The 20,738-nt window shown below is 41.8% G+C and overlaps 1 protein-coding gene across 1 annotated transcript in view; it reads right to left on the bottom strand.

Moving 5' to 3' along the window:
• AK9 (adenylate kinase 9) overlaps window positions 1-20,738 on the bottom strand; it is a 147,836-nt gene that overhangs the window by 86,114 nt on the left and 40,984 nt on the right. The window contains exons 10-16 of the mRNA XM_075268176.1: window positions 16,928-17,029; window positions 15,542-15,681; window positions 15,279-15,459; window positions 12,868-13,012; window positions 12,086-12,169; window positions 7,494-7,580; window positions 7,010-7,146 (exon numbers count right to left, since the gene is read on the bottom strand). Coding sequence (XP_075124277.1) covers window positions 7,010-7,146; window positions 7,494-7,580; window positions 12,086-12,169; window positions 12,868-13,012; window positions 15,279-15,459; window positions 15,542-15,681; window positions 16,928-17,029 — 876 coding nt within the window. The remainder of the gene's footprint in view (window positions 1-7,009; window positions 7,147-7,493; window positions 7,581-12,085; window positions 12,170-12,867; window positions 13,013-15,278; window positions 15,460-15,541; window positions 15,682-16,927; window positions 17,030-20,738) is intronic.

Below are 20,738 nucleotides of genomic sequence, written 5' to 3'. Positions count from 1 at the left end.
TTCCTAGTTAGAAATTGGCACTGTATACCAGTAGTAAAAATTGTGGGTGCACGTAACCCCAATATATTCTTTGAATTCCCAGTCAGACACTGGCACTATATGGCAGTAGCAAGAAATGAGGGTATTTATAACCCCAATATATTCTTTGAATTCCCAGTCAGACAATGGCACTGTATACCAGTAGTAAAAATTGTGGGTGCACGTAACCCCAATATATTCTTTGAATTACCAGTCAGAAACTGGCACTATATGGCAGTAGCAAGAAATGAGGGTATTTGTATTCCCAATATACTCTTTGAATTCCCAGTCAGACAATGGCACTGTATACCAGTAGTAAAAATTGTGGGTGCACGTAACCCCAATATATTCTTTGAATTACCAGTCAGAAACTGGCACTATATGGCAGTAGCAAGAAATGAGGGTATTTATAACCCCAATATATTCTTTGAATTCCCAGTCAGACAATGGCACTGTATACCAGTAGTAAAAATTGTGGGTGCACGTAACCCCAATATATTCTTTGAATTCCCAGTCAGAAACTGGCACTATATGGCAGTAGCAAGAAATGAGGGTATTTGTATTCCCAATATACTCTTTGAATTCCCAGTCAGACAATGGCACTGTATACCAGTAGTAAAAATTGTGGGTGCACGTAACCCCAATATATTCTTTGAATTACCAGTCAGAAACTGGCACTATATGGCAGTAGCAAGAAATGAGGGTATTTATAACCCCAATATATTCTTTGAATTCCCAGTCAGACAATGGCACTGTATACCAGTAGTAAAAATTGTGGGTGCACGTAACCCCAATATATTCTTTGAATTCCCAGTCAGAAACTGGCACTATATGGCAGTAGCAAGAAATGAGGGTATTTGTATTCCCAATATACTCTTTGAATTCCCAGTCAGACAATGGCACTGTATACCAGTAGTAAAAATTGTGGGTGCACGTAACCCCAATATATTCTTTGAATTACCAGTCAGAAACTGGCACTATATGGCAGTAGCAAGAAATGAGGGTATTTATAACCCCAATATATTCTTTGAATTCCCAGTCAGACAATGGCACTGTATACCAGTAGTAAAAATTGTGGGTGCACGTAACCCCAATATATTCTTTGAATTACCAGTCAGAAACTGGCACTATATGGCAGTAGCAAGAAATGAGGGTATTTGTATTCCCAATATACTCTTTGAATTCCCAGTCAGACAATGGCACTGTATACCAGTAGTAAAAATTGTGGGTGCACGTAACCCCAATATATTCTTTGAATTACCAGTCAGAAACTGGCACTATATGGCAGTAGCAAGAAATGAGGGTATTTATAACCCCAATATATTCTTTGAATTCCCAGTCAGACAATGGCACTGTATACCAGTAGTAAAAATTGTGGGTGCACGTAACCCCAATATATTCTTTGAATTACCAGTCAGAAACTGGCACTATATGGCAGTAGCAAGAAATGAGGGTATTTGTATTCCCAATATACTCTTTGAATTCCCAGTCAGACAATGGCACTGTATACCAGTAGTAAAAATTGTGGGTGCACGTAACCCCAATATATTCTTTGAATTACCAGTCAGAAACTGGCACTATATGGCAGTAGCAAGAAATGAGGGTATTTATAACCCCAATATATTCTTTGAATTCCCAGTCAGACAATGGCACTGTATACCAGTAGTAAAAATTGTGGGTGCACGTAACCCCAATATATTCTTTGAATTCCCAGTCAGAAACTGGCACTATATGGCAGTAGCAAGAAATGAGGGTATTTGTATTCCCAATATACTCTTTGAATTCCCAGTCAAACAATGGCACTGTATACCAGTAGTAAAAATTGTGGGTGCACGTAACCCCAATATATTCTTTGAATTACCAGTCAGAAACTGGCACTATATGGCAGTAGCAAGAAATGAGGGTATTTATAACCCCAATATATTCTTTGAATTCCCAGTCAGACAATGGCACTGTATACCAGTAGTAAAAATTGTGGGTGCACGTAACCCCAATATATTCTTTGAATTACCAGTCAGAAACTGGCACTATATGGCAGTAGCAAGAAATGAGGGTATTTGTATTCCCAATATACTCTTTGAATTCCCAGTCAGACAATGGCACTGTATACCAGTAGTAAAAATTGTGGGTGCACGTAACCCCAATATATTCTTTGAATTACCAGTCAGAAACTGGCACTATATGGCAGTAGTAAGAAATGAGGGTATTTATAACCCCAATATATTCTTTGAATTCCCAGTCAGACAATGGCACTGTATACCAGTAGTAAAAATTGTGGGTGCACGTAACCCCAATATATTCTTTGAATTCCCAGTCAGACACTGGCACTATATGGCAGTAGCAAGAAATGAGGGTATTTGTATTCCCAATATATTCTTTGAATTCCCAGTCAGACAATGGCACTGTATACCAGTAGTAAAAATTGTGGGTGCACGTAACCCCAATATATTCTTTGAATTCCCAGTCAGACACTGGCACTATATGGCAGTAGCAAGAAATGAGGGTATTTGTATTCCCAATATATTCTTTGAATTCCCAGTCAGACAATGGCACTGTATACCAGTAGTAAAAATTGTGGGTGCACGTAACCCCAATATATTCTTTGAATTCCCAGTCAGACACTGGCACTATATGGCAGTAGCAAGAAATGAGGGTATTTGTATTCCCAATATATTCTTTGAATTCCCAGTCAGACAATGGCACTGTATACCAGTAGTAAAAATTGTGGGTGCACGTAACCCCAATATATTCTTTGAATTACCAGTCAGAAACTGGCACTATATGGCAGTAGCAAGAAATGAGGGTATTTGTATTCCCAATATATTCTTTGAATTCCCAGTCAGACAATGGCACTGTATACCAGTAGTAAAAATTGTGGGTGCACGTAACCCCAATATATTCTTTGAATTCCCAGTCAGACACTGGCACTATATGGCAGTAGCAAGAAATGAGGGTATTTGTATTCCCAATATATTCTTTGAATTCCCAGTCAGACAATGGCACTGTATACCAGTAGTAAAAATTGTGGGTGTATATAGCCCCAATTCTATTGCTAGGGGACTTGCAGGGTATTTCTGGGGTGAAGGTGGGGGGGCACACCGTTGGAACGGGTATCGGGGTATATATCGGGTATACGGGAATACACTGACAGTGTATTCCATTCAGGATCCTGGGAAAGCTGGGTTGCGGCGATTGAGCCCGTCAGTGCCACGTTACACTGACAAGCTTCTCCCTGGAATTTAGCTCTTACAAGAGCTGTTGGTTGTCTTCTCCTTCCTATCCTAGCCTGTCCCTGCCTACCCAGAATCTAAGCCCTAGCTAGCTGGACGGAAACCTCCGTCCTCGGTGAATTGCAAGCTCAGAATGACGCGAACCTGGGCGGCGCTGTTCTTTTAAATTAGAGGTCACATGTTTTCGGCAGCCAATGGGTTTTGCCTACTTTTTTCAACGTCACCGGTGTCGTAGTTCCTGTCCCACCTACCCTGCGCTGTTATTGGAGCAAAAAAGGCGCCAGGGAAGGTGGGAGGGGAATCGAGTAATGGCGCACTTTACCACGCGGTGTTCGATTCGATTCGAACATGCCGAACAGCCTAATATCCGATCGAACATGAGTTCGATAGAACACTGTTCGCTCATCTCTATTAATAATAACTGACTGATCTTTAAAATGTTAACCTCAAAGGGGCGGTAACATTTTTCTTATTTATGGGTAGCATGGTTCATTGTTTAGCGCTGGAATCCTAGGTTCAAATCCAACCAAGGATCTGCTAGGAGTCTGTGTGTCCTCACTCTGTTTGTACTCTAGTTTCCTCCTGTGATGAACCGGCCCTCAATTATGATTTTTCAGCCCTGTATGTTCGTATCTATGTATTGTATCAGTGTGATGAATGGCCCATCAGTTATGGCCCATCTCCTATACAGGGCCTGCTATCTATATATTATTCCTATTTGCCATTTTTAATTCACCATCCTGCTAATTGATGTTGTTACCTTAGCAGAGTGTGAAGGCTGATTTCAAAAGGAGAAATCTAATTACCTATTGCTAGTGGCTAGGATCAAAGAGCCTATTGTCATCTTCTGGCCTTTGCATTAGCACATATCTGCAAGCTCATTAGCTCCGCAGGGGGGCTTTTCTGCAACACAAGGGTTGAAACACACTCTCTTAGACTGAGCGGCACCAGTCTTCCCTTCAGGAAAACTTCAAAGAGTTATGGGTTTTTGATAATAATCTCCACCAGGGAAGATGTTACCATTATGACAATTAATTCCTCAGGTGCGCAATAAAAAGGGGCACATTTTAAGGCCAAGGCCACCTCCTCACCTCGCCCTCTCTCTGTAGGTGTCCCCCAAGGCTCCGTCCTAGGACCCCTCCTGTTCTCCATCTACACCCTTGGCCTGGGCCAACTCATAGAATCTCATGGCTTTCAGTACCATTGCTATGCCGACGACACCCAACTATATATCTCTGGACCAGACATTACCTCCCTGCTGGCCAGAATTCCAGATTGTCTAGCGGCCGTAGCCTCCTTCCTCTCCTCCCGCTTTCTCAAACTCAACATGGAGAAAACAGAGTTTATCATCTTCAGCCCATCCTGTATGGCCCCTCCACCTGACCCATCTATCAAAGTTAATGGAACCCCACTTACCCCTGTCCCACAGGCCCGATGCCTTGGGGTAACCCTGGATTCCGACTTATCCTTCAAACCACATATTCAAACCCTCAACACCTCTTGTCGCCTCCAGCTCAAGAACATCCACCGAATCCGCTCCTTCCTCACCCCAGAAACTACCAAGATGCTCGTCCAGGCCCTCATAATCTCCCGCTTAGACTACTGAAACAACCTTCTGCATGGACTCCCGGCAAACACCCTCGCCCCCCTCCAGTCCACCTTAAACTGTGCTGCTCGCTTAATCCACCTCACCCCCGATCTTCATCGGCTGCTCCCCTCTGCCAGTCCCTCCACTGGTTACCCATAGCCCAGCGAATTGAGTTCAAGCTACTAACGCTAACATACAAAGCCATCTACAACCTGTCCCCTCCATATATCTCTGACCTCATCTCCCGCTACCTGCCCACACGTAACCTCAGATCCTCCAACGACCTCCTACTCCGCTCTGCTCTCATCCGCTCCTCACACAACAGTCTCCAAGACTTCTCCCGTGCATTCCCCATACTCTGGAACTCCTTACCACGACACATAAGTGCATGTAAAGTTCCTGGCCATTTTTAAGATGTCTTGCAGACTTAAGAAAATGACAACCTTGACAACCAGACTGAACATGTGCGCCATCCAGGGCAAATGGTTCAGCCCTCCTTGAAGCCACGCCGATACCATGTTCTTCCCGTTGTCGGTCACCATGGTTCCAATTTCTTGATGCAGCAAACAGAGCTTTTCCTCGAATATGTGACTCCGTTTGCCCAGGCAAACAAGAAGTAGAACAGCGTGACACCGCTGTATCCTGCACATGTGGTATGTTGGAGGAGGACTGTGAATTGTCCATGCAGTAGAGGCTGAGGACACAGTGGAGGATGAGGTGGACATTGTTGCAGGATCAACAGCGTGAGAACGTGGAGAAGGAAATGGTGTCACCTGACCAAGTTGCTGTTGTGTCTGGATAGGAACCACATTCACCCAGTGGGCCGTAAAGGATGTATATTGACCTTGACCGTAGTTACAGCTCCACAAGTCGGCGCTGCCATGCACTTTGGCAGACACTGATAGGCTGAAGGACTGGCACACCTTCTGTTCTACATATTTGTACAGGGCTGGTACTGCCTTTTTGGCAAAGAAATGATGGGTTGGGACACTCCACCTTGGCATAAGCCATCAGTTCTCTGAAAGGTGTAGAGTCCACCACTTGGAAAGAGAGAGACTGTAGCACCAGCAACTTGGACAGGAGCAAGTTCAGCTGCTGCTCCGTTGCATGAGTGCACGCATACTGTTGTCTCTGTGAAATCGCTTCAGTGATGGATTGCTGATGCAATGACTGACTAGGAGGAGGGTGAGCAGGAGCTCAGGACCAGCAGATGCCGGGAAGGACACACAATTTCCTTCAGCTGAGATGGTGGAACCATGTCTGCCTGAAATGGGGTGCATGCTACTGGTTGATGCAGCGGTTGCTGCGGCAGGCTGGACCACCACATTAGAGCCATGGTTCTCCCAGGCCACTTTTCTGGTGACGCTGAATATGTTGACACAGGGCTATGGTGCCAACATTGTAATGTCAAACCCTGTCATGAATCCCCTGATTTTGCTATGTGCTGCGGAATATGTTGGTGCTATATAAATAAAGTTATTATGAACAATAACACCAGTAACATTTTTTTTTGTTATTTAATAGGCCATTACCTGCTGATTACCCATTACCTGATCTTCACTTATATATCACTACTCCTGTCAACTACCGCCTCCACTTAGGTCTCTAAGGGGTGCCACATAGTAAGTCCTGGTCCTAATTCTTAGTGTCAAGGCATAATATATACAGCGGAGACCTGGCAGCAATGCCCCTGGTGACAGTCATGGACAGGAGCAGGGATAGGTAAGTGAAAATCTCCTGTTAGGTACTGGAGCAATCCAGTAGGTAGAGGCATAGAATACTTCTGTGGGTTCCTGTCAGGGAGGCACTTTATTGAGTGGCCAATAACAGGGACACTTACTGTATGAGGGCTTGTAACATGGGCTCTTACTGTATGGGGGCCTGTAACATGGCACTTACTGTATGGAGGCCTATAACATGGCACATTGTATGGGGACTTTAATGAAGCAACTGACTGTATGGGAGACATTCATGTTGTCTTAAATGGAAAAGCCCTTTCAACTTGTGGCTTTTAGCCTAATAGTATTGTGAACCACAGTGTGATATGATTTTAGCATGGGATGATACCAATCATACACTTGACTTATTTACTGAACGAACCCACAGAATATTTTCCACAGCCATAAATATGCTTGATATACAGTATCTGACCATAAAATATATTAGCTCATACCTCTGCAATAGCTTTATCCAGTGCATTGACATAAACATCTGGATTTAGTGTTACTGGCATTTCTTGTGCTAGTTTCATGGCTTCCTCTACCATTTGTCGGACATCAGGATGATCCGCAGTGATTTCTTCTAATTGCTCTACCATATAGTGAAAAAAGAAAATAATTAGATTGAAACTCCTGCCTTGGAAAAATTACTTTCACTTAACTCTTAAGACAGCAGAAACATTTTATGTTGCCCTTTTTCTTGTCAGTCTTTTTATTTCCAGTTTAAATCAAGGGTGGCTGCAAAAACATTGCAAGCAGCACTTTTCTCTCAGCATTACTTGTGCGGACACCGTGTGGAAATCACACGATCTTATTATAGTCTATGGGGACTGTGTGGTTTCTTAGCAAACCGATTTTAATGCGTTCGGTACTGCGTTTGGGGATCCCTAAGCGGTCTTGTGAACGGAATACCGAACACAGATGTAAATGGGGCCTTACCTGCTTCTTCATTGACACTTTGCTGTTCAGTCTTCTCTTCCTTTTGTTCTGGAATCGTCTCAGTTATATCTGATTCTTCTGTATTTTCTATACAGAACATAATATGATTTGCATTGTACATGTTATACCATTTTAGTCTTCAGATTTATAAATATTACAGATTAAATTGTAAAGAATACAACAGTCCAACTATTGTACATAACAGTACAATAACACCAAAAGTTTTTTGGTTCTAAAGCTATTTAACCTAACACCATAAAAATTTTAAAAGCTACATGTAAAATGAATATATAAGAAAGGATGATGGACTTATGATTATCTGAGTCCCAGTTATCCATAGTGTGTAAAGTACCAAAAAATCAACGCACTGACAAAAGTTGTTAAACTACAGTATACTGAAAGATTCCAAGGTTGGGACAAATACTCTAAGTTCCTAAAATAAAGGCATGAAGATTTGCACTCGAAACATAAAAAAAACTTTCTGAAATCTAGTATAATAGCTGTCACAATGCAATTTGTTTGCCAGCCATTTATGTCATGCTTACAATCATGACACAAGTCATTTGGGTCTTGGTGGGCAACATTCTGCCATATGTTCACATTATGCAACTTTAATACTCTACTTAGATAAATGCTACATGCTCCAGGTCCAGATGGATTATACCCAGAAGTACTTAAAGGGATCTACGTATTCCCCAGGTAATTACAGACCGGTGAGCTTAACATCCATTGTGGGGAAACTGTTAGGGGGCTCCTAAGCGACTACACAGTGCCTTGGAAAAGTATTCATAACCATTGAAGTTTTTTCACATTTTGTAACCGTACAACCACAAACTTAAATGTATTTTATTGAGATTATAAGGAATAGACCAACAAAAAGTAGCTGATAATTGTAAAGTGGAAAGAAAAGGATACATGGTTTTAAAAATTGCAATGAAATAAAGATCTGAAAAGTGTGATGCGCAAAAGTATTCAGCCCCCTGGATTCCTACATGTGAACAGAGCCTAATAGTACTGTCTCTATTTTCGCAGATGACACCAAGCTCTATAGTACAATACAGTCTATGTAAGTAGGTTACAAGCTGACTTGGACAGAGGGGATAGTCATCTACACAGCAAATGAGGTTCAATGTGGATAAATGTAAAGTTATGCATCTGGGTAAAAAAAGAAAAAAGTGGAAGTAATGCTGGGAGAGTCACTGGCGAAGAAGGACCTGAGTGTACTTGTAGATCATAGGTTAAATAACAACATGCAATGTCAGTCAGCTGCTTCTAATGCTAGCAGGATAGTTTCATTTGTTAGGGCCAAGGCTCACATTGTGGAAACGCAACTTTTTTGTTGCACATTTTGCTGCGGTTTTTTGAGACAAAGTCTGGAGTGGATTGCAAAGGAATGGAAGATATAAAGGAAGCTCTTAGGGTGCATTCACACGGAGTAAAATGGAGTGTAATTTGGTGCGTTTACGGAGCGTTTACGTAAACGCTCCGTAAATGCTCCGTATACGCTCCGTAAACGCTCCAAATTACACTCCATTTTACTCTGTGTGAATGCACCCTTAGATGTTTCCCTTCTGTTAAATCTACTCAAGACTTTGTCTCAAAAAACTGCTGCAAGATCTGCAACAAAAAAAAAAGCTGCGTTTCCGCAATGTGGGGCCTTAGCCTTAAAAGGGATATCACAGGACAAAGAGTTAATATTACCACTAATTGGTGCAACACTATCTGGAATATGCAGTTCAGTTCTGGGCACCAGTTCATAGAAATGATGTCCTAGAGTTGGAAAAGAATCCATGGAGATTCAAAAGGACATGGAGAACCTCAACCTTATGAGGAGAGACTAAAGGATTTACATTTGTTCAGTCTTGAGAAGAGGCATTTAAGGGGTGACATCATAATCCTGTATAAATATACGTTACGGTCCATATAAGAAATATGAGGAATATCTGTGCTATGTAAAATCCCCTCAAAAGACAAGGATTAACTGACTGTGAAGAGGGTTCATCACTAGAAGGATGGTGAATCTGTGGAATAACCTACTCCAGGAGCTGTTCACAGCAGTGACAGCTTCAAAAAAGGCATAGATGATTTTTTTAGACTATTGATGCTTAGGAAATGTATAGAATACCCCTAGTTGAACTTGATAGATATATGTATTTTTTTCAGCTATACAAATGATGCTACTATGTTAGCATGGTCACTGGAGAGTAGAGCTGGGAGAGTCACTGGACCGTTTTCGGTGAATACAGCACAGGAAAGGTTTAGTTGCTTACAGGAGACGTCTCTAACTATAATCAATCACATTTCCGTCTCTTCCATATGGACCACCATGACCTCTTCTAGCAGTTGGGACTTACTGTATCTTTATAAAGTTAGCAACACAGACATATTTGGCTTTTGGTACCTAACCTGCATTTCCCTCACCTGCACACCCATTTTGCTGCTACCCCCAATTATAATAAAATATATAATATAAAAATCCCCTGGAAATACATCTTTAGGTTAATAATACTTCCTTTGCCCCGTTATTGTTATTATTGTTTATTTATATAGCACCATTAATTCCATGGTGCTTTACATTTGGGGGTTACATACAATACACAGAATATACAGGTAGATATAATACTAACAATGACTGACTGGCACAGTGGGGTAGAGGGCCCTGCCCGCTAGGGCTTACAATCTATGAGGGAAGGGGGTAGAGACAGAAGGAGAGGGGGAGACTGTACAGATGGCAGTGAGGTGATAGTGTTATTGGAGGTTGTAGGTCTTCCTGAATAGGAGAGTCTTCAGGGCCTTCTTGAAGCCTGTGATTGTGCAGATCAGTCTTATGTGTCTTGGTAAGGAGTTCCAGAGTATGGGGGATACACGGGAGAAATCTTGGAGACGGTTGTGTGAGGAGTGGATGAGAGCAGAGCGGAGCAGGAGGTCATTGGAGGATCTGAGGTTACATGTGGGCGGGTAGCGGGAGATTAGTTCAGAGATATATGGAGGGGACAGGTTGTGGATGGCTTTGTATGTTAGTGTTAGTAGCTTGAACTCAATTCGCTGGGCTATAGGAAGCCAGTGGAGGGACTGGCAGAGGGGAGCAGCCGATGAAGATCGGGGGGTGAGGTGAATTAAGCGAGCAGCACAGTTTAAGGTGGACTGGAGGGGGGCGAGGGTGTTTGCTAGGAGTCCATGGAGAAGGGTGTTGCAGTAGTCTAGGCGGGAGATTATGAGGGCCTGGACGAGCATCTTGGTAGTTTCCGGGGTGAGGAAAGAGCGGATTCGGTGGATGTGCTTGAGCTGGAGGCGACAGGAGGTGTTGAGGGTTTGAATATGTAACTTGAAGGATAGGTCAGAGTCCAGGGTTACCCCAAGGCATCGGGCCTGTGGGACAGGGGAAAGGTGGAGGGGCCATACGGGATGGGGTGAAAATGATGAACTCCGTTTTCTCCATGTTGAGTTTGAGAAAGCGGGAGGAGAGGAAGAAGGCTACGGCCGCTAAGCAATCTGGAACTCTGGCCAGCAGGGAGGTAATGTCTGGTCCAGAGATGTATATTTGGGTGTCATCGGCATAACAATGGTACTGGAAACCATGAGATTCTATGAGTTGGCCCAGGCAACACTAGTGTGAACATAGCCTAAGCAGGATGTATTTCATTTAGTCATATACTACCTTACTTGTCTGGACATTTTCCATATGTGTTGGTACTACTAATCTATGGCATGTATCTATGTCCATTTTGTTTGTTTTTTTTAACTGTAGTTTTTATTGAAATTTTCAAAGATATATAACAATACAAGAAAGATGCAAAGCAAACAAGTACCGAGATTAGAAGGGAAAGGCGATGCTGTCTGATCCCAATGTCCATTTGGCTTTAATGTGAGAGATTTTTTAATTCTGGATTCATTTTATATGTTTTTTAATCATATCATAAAATGACTGTACTGGAAAGGAGATACAATTAAAAAAAAAAAGTTTAGAGGCACTTTGTCAAATAAAGAAAAAATTTCCAAAACGGACACTCTCCAATCTGAACCCCAAGAAAACCTATTGCAATTTAATGGAATTTGTCAGGTGATGCTGGGATGCTTTATATATCAGATCCAGCACATCAGTGCAGCTTCAGTCAGTCTTTCAACTTTTGCTGCAAGCATGCAACCATATATTAAGCACTAGGGGGAGCTCAGTGGATGGATTTATACAACTGCCATAGAACTCATAGCAATACTAGCTGTATGAATACATATGAAAAAAGCTCTCACTTGTGCTCAAAGCTGGCAGAAAGTCTGAAATCATTTACTCACTATTAGATCAGTGTGCAGTTCAGATGCAGAATCAAGCAGCCAAAGAGAAAATGTAAAGAGACAGTTTTTTTTTAACTTTTACCCCTCTGACGCGCCCCCACCCTACCTGTTGTCTAAGGTAACAGTTCCCTAAACTAGTTTCTACCTTGCCCAACTCTTGTCCTGGCTCTGAATGAATCTCCCATAACATCTTATGTCTTAGGTTATTTTGGAACTACTTTGAACCTACAGTATATAACTACATTTTGTAATAAGATTAAAAACTAGACTTCTCTCATATTTCTCATATGTATTGCACTTACCTTTTTCACTATGGTCTTCATCTACCTGGCTTGAGATTTCACCAGGTTCTTCTTCCTTTTCTGTTTCTTTGTGAGCTTCTGTTACTAGTATGATAATAATGGTTATTACATTGCACTTTTATTGAAGAAAAGAGAAAAGTGTCTATTATGTCTATGAACCAGAACCACGTGAGTTGGTGAGAACTGCTGTGTTTTTAGAGTAATGGATAGTAGGCCGAGGGTCTCACAGTGATGGACACTGAATGTCTAGGATTTATCTTGTACAGTGATGTACATGCTGTTTAGTTATGAAAACAGAAGAATAAAGCTGGCTGAGGTCAGTTTTGAGCCGAATTCACTGTGTCACAGTGAGAATTTATTGGAGGTTTCAGATGTACCAAGAGATGGCGATCCCGTGACTGAAGCCACCTGACTCTAAGTTCACCTTTTATATTATCTGCTAACCCAAAAACTAACTTTTGCCACTCACAGATTTCATACTGGACCATATTCTTCTATAAATAAATGGCCAAGTCTAATCATTTTGACTCATTGATTGATTTGGGTCTCTTTACTTTTAGGACTTGTGTCAAAATCTGATGTAGTTTTAGTTCTAATTTAAGCAGAAATATTAAAAATCTGAAGACTTCAAAGGATTCCAGCGTCACTGCATCTGCTTATTTATTTAATTATATATTTAGCGAAACATGTTCTATTCAAAGAAATTTATAGTCAAATTGTGTAATAGTTGACCAAATTCTCAAAAAAAAAACAAAACCCCAAAGGGGGGGATCTCCTCATACCTTGCGCTTGCAATAGTTTCTCTTGCTGTAATTTTTGTTTGACAGCTTCTATAGCTTTTTCAGTGGCCTCCTCACAAGCTTTTACCATGGCATTTCGTTTAGTGTCTTCCATGTATGGTATAATAAGTACAGACATATCAAAGACCTAAAACATATATAAATAGAACACATAAAATGCTAATGATAAATTACAATATTTTATGCATAACTTTAAAACAAAATTACTAATTTAACTTGCAATTGACAAAAATATACATAAAGGATCCACTATCTACAGTCATGAGAAAAACAAAATACTTTGTATTCTATGGTTTTACGTAATAGGACATAAAGAAACATCTGTTTTTTAGGTCTTAAAATTATGTAAGTACAACCTCAGATGAACAAAAATACGCACAAATTACCCAGTGTGATTATTTAACAAAAACTTGCAAAATGTAAAAGTAGTGTGTGAAACAATTCCTAGCTGCTTTTATAGGAATAAAGAGGGATAAGAGCAGCCAAGTGTTGCTAATAATGTTTACTCAAAATCTATTGAAATTTTCAAGGGAAATAGGAAAACGTAAAAACATAACATAACGCTCAACAACGAGTCTGGACCCAGGGATCTAAAGACAAATCAACAGGTGTTGCTAATTAAAAGCCATTGATTAATTGATCATCAGAAAGTGTGACCAACTCTATAAAAGTTTGCTAGTCAGGGGAATTTAGGCATGTATTAACACAATAGTAAGCAGGGAAGACATCAGCAATGATGCAATAGTCACTACCCATCAATATGAGATGCCAGTCATTCTACAGTGGGAAAGATTACTCACAAGTGGAAAACATTCAAGAGAAATGACAATCTCCCCATAAGCGGGAGAATTCACTCCAAGGTTAGACCATGCAATGATCAGATAAATGGCAAAAAAAACGAGAGCTACACTTAAGATTTTACTGGCCTCAATTAGTATGTTAACCCACCACATTCATTAGAAAAAGGTTAAACAAGTATGACTTGTTTGGAAGGGTTGCCAAGAAAAAGCGGCTTTTTCCTAAAAAGAACATGGCTGTACAGCTTAAAGGACTCAACGGGCCCTTAAAAGGATTTTTCATACTGATGACCTATCCACTGGTACCAGAAGCTGCTAGTTGAGGGAAGCTGCTAGTTGATACAATAGCCCTGTCCACTGTATAGCGGTGGTTCATGTTAATTTCAGTGTTGATCCTATTAATTGAATAAGAGTAGTGCTGCACGCACAAATTGTCTACTAGCAGCATCTGACACTCGGAAACTTTTGATCAACAGCTAGATTAACATATCACAGATTGGTGACTTATCCTGTGGATAGGTCATCAGTATGAAAAATCAGTTTGGGGATGTAAAATGCCTAAATTTGCAAAGTTGCATCTAAACAAACCACTGCTGAAACAATGCCCTATGGACACATGAATCTAAAGTTGAGATGCCTGGCAATGTACAGATCCAAATTTGACGAAAACCCCCCCCCGAACAAAGCATATCTGCACAAACACCTAAACACCAACTCTCAAGTATCGTGGTAGAGGGGTGATGATTTGGGCTTGTTTTGAAGCCACGCAAGTCAACTATAAACTTCTATGTATATCAAAATATTCTAGAGTCAAATGTGAAGTCCTCTATTCTGGGACATGCAGCAGGACAATGATCCCAAGTATACTAGTACCAGCAAATCTACAACAGAATGGCTGACAAAGAAAAGAATCAAGGTGTTGAAATAGTCCAGTCAAAATCAGGCCTCAGATCAATTGAAATTCTGGGTTAGGGTTTTAAAGGGGTTGGCCACTTTTAGCCCAATATTGAGACACCATGTTCATCACTTGACATGGTCTATATATCACATCACCATGGATTGATTTGTATCCACTGGGAGTAAGAAGAATGAATGACAGCAAGCAGTTGATATTGGAAATTGAATAACTTTGCATTATACAAACAATAACATTTGTCTCAATTTTATATTGAAAGTGGCCAACCCCTTAAAGAAAGCTGCAAAACCTCAAAAAACTAGAGCAATGTTGTGGGCCAAAATTCCTCCAGAACAATGTGAGAAATGGATAGCCATACAGAAAACTATTACTTCAAAACATTTTTTTTATAATATTGTGTGTACATTACATTTGTCTAATTACTGCATTCTGACATGCACATATAATATTATATCAACTACTGTCAATATTTAGTTTTCAAGAGGCGATTCATATTGTTTAGCAACTGAAAGCAATTCCTGCTGAAAATGAGGTTCTTCAGCAGCTGAGTGAAAGCTTTGTTTTACTACATAGTCACAGAATTCCCTTTGAAGTTTAATATTCTTGATAATGTCATTTAAAAGTAGATTGTATACTACTCTATTTGTATTGTTTCTATGAAAATTATAGCATTCAGGTACCTTTCCTGAGTATTTGTTGGCTATTAAGTTGCAGATGGTTGTCTTCCCTGAAGATTTTGGTCCAAGAACAGCAACCTTGCAGGGAGGCCGTGGCATAGGAGGAAGAAGGTATGGCCGAGGATTCTGTATAAACTTTATCAATGATTCCTCAGAAGAAAGGAAGTACATTTTATCTAGAAAACTAAAAATCAATTAACTAAGTAAGTTATATTAAAATAGTATAACAATATAAAGACTGGGGATAATAATGACAGAAAGCTTACCTAACAGCAAATTCTGCTAATCCTTTCTTAATATATCCCTCTTTTAGAGCCACTGGACATAATGTACCCCATCTGCTTCTGCGCCATCTGTATCTTGGTGCAATCATATGGTAAGATGAAATTGTCCTCATTAGTTCATCCTGTAAATTACATGTTTTATTAATTTGCTATTGATTCAAACCTTTAAAATACACTTTGTTTTCTCCACGTATCTATATTAAATCAAGAAAAGTATTATTAGTTCATCTACGGTTCTGCTTTCTAAAAAGAAGAAAAATATATAGCTCCTATATGTTGTGAATGTAAAACTAAAGTTATGTTATATAATAAGCTTTGGGATAATATGACACAATCTAAGGCTGGGAAATATATAGGATGCTCTTATACTTCTACATTCTCCTCAATCCATTCCTGACTTTGGCTCAAAAAATTGCAACAAAAAAAGCTGCTTTTCCGCAACGTGGGGCCTTATCCTTAGGGTAAGACGCGAAGTTTTTTTTGTAATCGGATCTTTTAATGTAGAATTCTAGAAATGACCTGATATACTGTATGGTTAAGTTATCTTAATAGATGGTTATTCTGATTTAATTCTGGGAAAGAGAAATATATCACCCAAGTCAAAATCAGCAGAGGATGGGTGTTTATCCTTTGCTAAACAGGAATCTTTCAATCTTAAAGAGGACCATTCACGTCCTCGGGCACATGCAGTGTAATACGCCGCTAGAAAGTCAACAGTGTGCTGAATTCAGCGCACTATCGGCTTTCCCGTTCTGTGTCCCCGCTGAAGAGCTATCGGTGCTGTTACCGTAGCTCTTCAGTGTCAGAAGGGCGTTTTTGACACTCAGTCAGGAACGCCCCTCCTCACTGTAGTGTCTATTGCACTGTACTGTGAGAGGGGGCGTTCCTTACTGCCCAATGATGACGCTGAGCATGGTTACTCACCGTAACAGTAACTTTGTCAAGTGAGGCAAAGGGGTACTAGAAAGTCACATATGTGAACACTGCTCAGCTCTTTGGTTGTCAATTAGATGAAAATTGGCTACATAAAGCGGGTACCTTCAGTAATGGAACACAAAATTGATAGTACCTGAACTCGAGTCGAGTCAAGATATCCTGAACAAAGCGGTCCTACAAAAAACTGTACTTTCCATATGAAGCATATGTCTCCATGCAGTAACTGTCAGGCTTCAAATATACATTTCGATTGCTTCCAATGAAAAGTACAGTTGTGGCAATTAGCACATAGCACTATATGACCAGGACTGTGTAAGAGCAACCTAACTTGGTTGATGTCTATTACAGACAACTGTCACTTTTTTGACATTCTTCTGTATTTAAAATATTTTAATTTTATTTTGTCTCTAAAGTAAAATGTTAATTACTTACATCTTCCAGGCCTTCCACTCCCTCCTCTTCATCAGAGCTGTAAAGTTTCATTACAACAGCTCCATGGCGAAGGCCCAACGACTCCAGCCGGGATAAAACAGACTGAAGCGAGTAAGCATAAGTGGAGGTAAAATTAAACTTCCATTAGTACACACTAAAAACATATAGTAACGTGTTACTAACTATAGTTTGTGTTTTTGTGGGTGCAAGAAAAAAAAAATTGTAGCAACTGAAAGAAATATTTTCACTGCTAAAGGCAATTGGTTGAGCTACAAAGCAGGGAGTCCAATGATTGTGATAAAAGATGAGGTTCCCTAAAACAAAGAGTCATTTATTTTAATGCTAACAGATAAGAGAGGTCACCTATAACTCCGAAGTGCCCTATGTTCAGACAGCATATAGGTATAGCTTACGCTAGGTTCAAACTAGCATTTGGGTTTCTGTCCTTCAGGTACACTCAAGAACCTGAAAAATGGAAACCCAATCTGTTTAAAAAGTGGTTATCTGCGAAAACCATAGACTATAATAGGGTCTGTCTGGTTCCCACTGAGTTTCCACTGATTTTATACTGAAATCAGCTTAGAGAAAAATCTTGCTTGTGGGACTTGTCTCTCTGCCTATTTTAAGCCGAATAGGGGACGGAGTCCCCAAACGTTAGTGTGAACCTAGCATTTGAAGTAAAATTTCCCATGTACACCTCCAAAAGAAAGACTCCAACATAGGCCATTAGATATATATGTTTACCGATGTTTGGCAAACATTCTGAATTTTTACAAAATACAATGTAAACATACTAAATTTAGCAACAATTAAGGACAGTTTCAAAAGAATGAATAACAATGTAAAAAAAAAAACTATACATTCAGCAAATCTACATGTATACTAAAAAGGGGTTTTCTCATGAATAAATTTAAATTTGAAGACAAGTTAAAAATATTTTTACAATTATAAATAATTAAAAATTTGGCAGAGTTTTAATAATTTACTTGTTAGGCTGGGCTATCTTCTCATGTATGCACTGTCTCTGACTGATAACTTGGCTACAATAAGGAAGTAATAGCTTGGTTTAAGTGCCAGACCATAGAAAGTTCCTACATTCATGGTCGTAACTAGAGATGAGCGAACACTAAAATGTTCGAGGTTCGAAATTCGATTCGAACAGCCGCTCACTGTTCGAGTGTTCAAATGGGTTTCGAACCCCATTATAGTCTATGGGGAACAGATACTCGTTAAGGGGGAAACCCAAATTCGTGTCTGGAGGGTCACCAAGTCCACTATGACACCCCAGGAAATGATACCAACACCCTGGAATGACACTGGGACAGCAGGGGAAGCATGTCTGGGGGCATAAAAGTCACTTTATTTCATGGAAATCCCTGTCAGTTTGCGATTTTCGCAAGCTAACTTTTCCCCATAGAAATGCATTGGCCAGTGCTGATTGGCCAGAGTACGGAACTCGACCAATCAGCGCTGGCTCTGCTGGAGGAGGCGGAGTCTAAGATCGCTCCACACCAGTCTCCATTCAGGTCCGACCTTAGACTCCGCCTCCTCCGGCAGAGCCAGCGCTGATTGGCCGAAGGCTGGCCAATGCATTCCTATGCGAATGCAGACTTAGCAGTGCTGAGTCAGTTTTGCTCAACTACACATCTGATGCACACTCGGCACTGCTACATCAGATGTAGCAATCTGATGTAGCAGAGCCGAGGGTGCACTAGAACCCCTGTGCAAACTCAGTTCACGCTAATAGAATGCATTGGCCAGCGCTGATTGGCCAATGCATTCTATTAGCCCGATGAAGTAGAGCTGAATGTGTGTGCTAAGCACACACATTCAGCACTGCTTCATCACGCCAATACAATGCATTAGCCAGTGCTGATTGGCCAGAGTACGGAATTCGGCCAATCAGCGCTGGCTCTGCTGGAGGAGGCGGAGTCTAAGATCGCTCCACACCAGTCTCCATTCAGGTCCGACCTTAGACTCCGCCTCCTCCGGCAGAGCCAGCGCTGATTGGCCGAAGGCTGGCCAATGCATTCCTATGCGAATGCAGACTTAGCAGTGCTGAGTCAGTTTTGCTCAACTACACATCTGATGCACACTCGGCACTGCTACATCAGATGTAGCAATCTGATGTAGCAGAGCCGAGGGTGCACTAGAACCCCTGTGCAAACTCAGTTCACGCTAATAGAATGCATTGGCCAGCGCTGATTGGCCAATGCATTCTATTAGCCCGATGAAGTAGAGCTGAATGTGTGTGCTAAGCACACACATTCAGCACTGCTTCATCACGCCAATACAATGCATTAGCCAGTGCTGATTGGCCAGAGTACGGAATTCGGCCAATCAGCGCTGGCTCTGCTGGAGGAGGCGGAGTCTAAGGTCGGACCTGAATGGAGACTGGTGTGGAGCGATCTTAGACTCCGCCTCCTCCAGCAGAGCCAGCGCTGATTGGTCGAGTTCCGTACTCTGGCCAATCAGCGCTGGCCAATGCATTCTATTAGCCCGATGAAGTAGAGCTGAATGTGTGTGCTTAGCACACACATTCAGCTCTACTTCATCAGGCTAATAGAATACATTGGCCAATCAGCGCTGGCCAATGCATTCTATTAGCTTGATGAAGCAGAGTGTGCACAAGGGTTCAAGCGCACCCTCGGCTCTGATGTAGCAGAGCTGAGGGTGCACAAGGGTTCAAGTACACCCTCGGCTCTCCTACATCAGAGCCGAGGGTGCGCTTGAACCCTTGTGCAGCCTCAGCTCTGCTACATCAGAGCCGAGGGTGCGCTTGAACCCTTGTGCACACTCTGCTTCATCAAGCTAATAGAATGCATTGGCCAGCGCTGATTGGCCAGAGTACGGAATTCGGCCAATCAGCGCTGGCTCTGCTGGAGGAGGCGGAGTCTAAGATCGCTCCACACCAGTCTCCATTCAGGTCCGACCTTAGACTCCGCCTCCTCCAGCAGAGCCAGCGCTGATTGGCCGAATTCCGTACTCTGGCCAATCAGCACTGGCTAATGCATTGTATTGGCGTGATGAAGCAGTGCTGAATGTGTGTGCTTAGCACACACATTCAGCTCTACTTCATCGGGCTAATAGAATGCATTGGCCAATCAGCGCTGGCCAATGCATTCTATTAGCGTGAACTGAGTTTGCACAGGGGTTCTAGTGCACCCTCGGCTCTGCTACATCAGATTGCTACATCTGATGTAGCAGTGCCGAGTGTGCATCAGATGTGTAGTTGAGCAAAACTGACTCAGCACTGCTAAGTCTGCATTCGCATAGGAATGCATTGGCCAGCCTTCGGCCAATCAGCGCTGGCTCTGCCGGAGGAGGCGGAGTCTAAGGTCGGACCTGAATGGAGACTGGTGTGGAGCTATCTTAGACTCCGCCTCCTCCAGCAGAGCCAGCGCTGATTGGTCGAGTTCCGTACTCTGGCCAATCAGCGCTGGCCAATGCATTCTATTAGCCCGATGAAGTAGAGCTGAATGTGTGTGCTTAGCACACACATTCAGCTCTACTTCATCAGGCTAATAGAATACATTGGCCAATCAGCGCTGGCCAATGCATTCTATTAGCTTGATGAAGCAGAGTGTGCACAAGGGTTCAAGCGCACCCTCGGCTCTGATGTAGCAGAGCTGAGGGTGCACAAGGGTTCAAGTGCACCCTCGGCTCTCCTACATCAGAGCCGAGGGTGCGCTTGAACCCTTGTGCAGCCTCGGCTCTGCTACATCAGAGCCGAGGGTGCGCTTGAACCCTTGTGCACACTCTGCTTCATCAAGCTAATAGAATGCATTGGCCAGCACTGATTGGCCAGAGT

Source organism: Leptodactylus fuscus, chromosome 3 (genome assembly GCF_031893055.1).
Source record: "Leptodactylus fuscus isolate aLepFus1 chromosome 3, aLepFus1.hap2, whole genome shotgun sequence".
Lineage (NCBI taxonomy): Eukaryota > Metazoa > Chordata > Amphibia > Anura > Leptodactylidae > Leptodactylus > Leptodactylus fuscus.
This window is presented reverse-complemented; position numbering and strand designations above follow the sequence as displayed.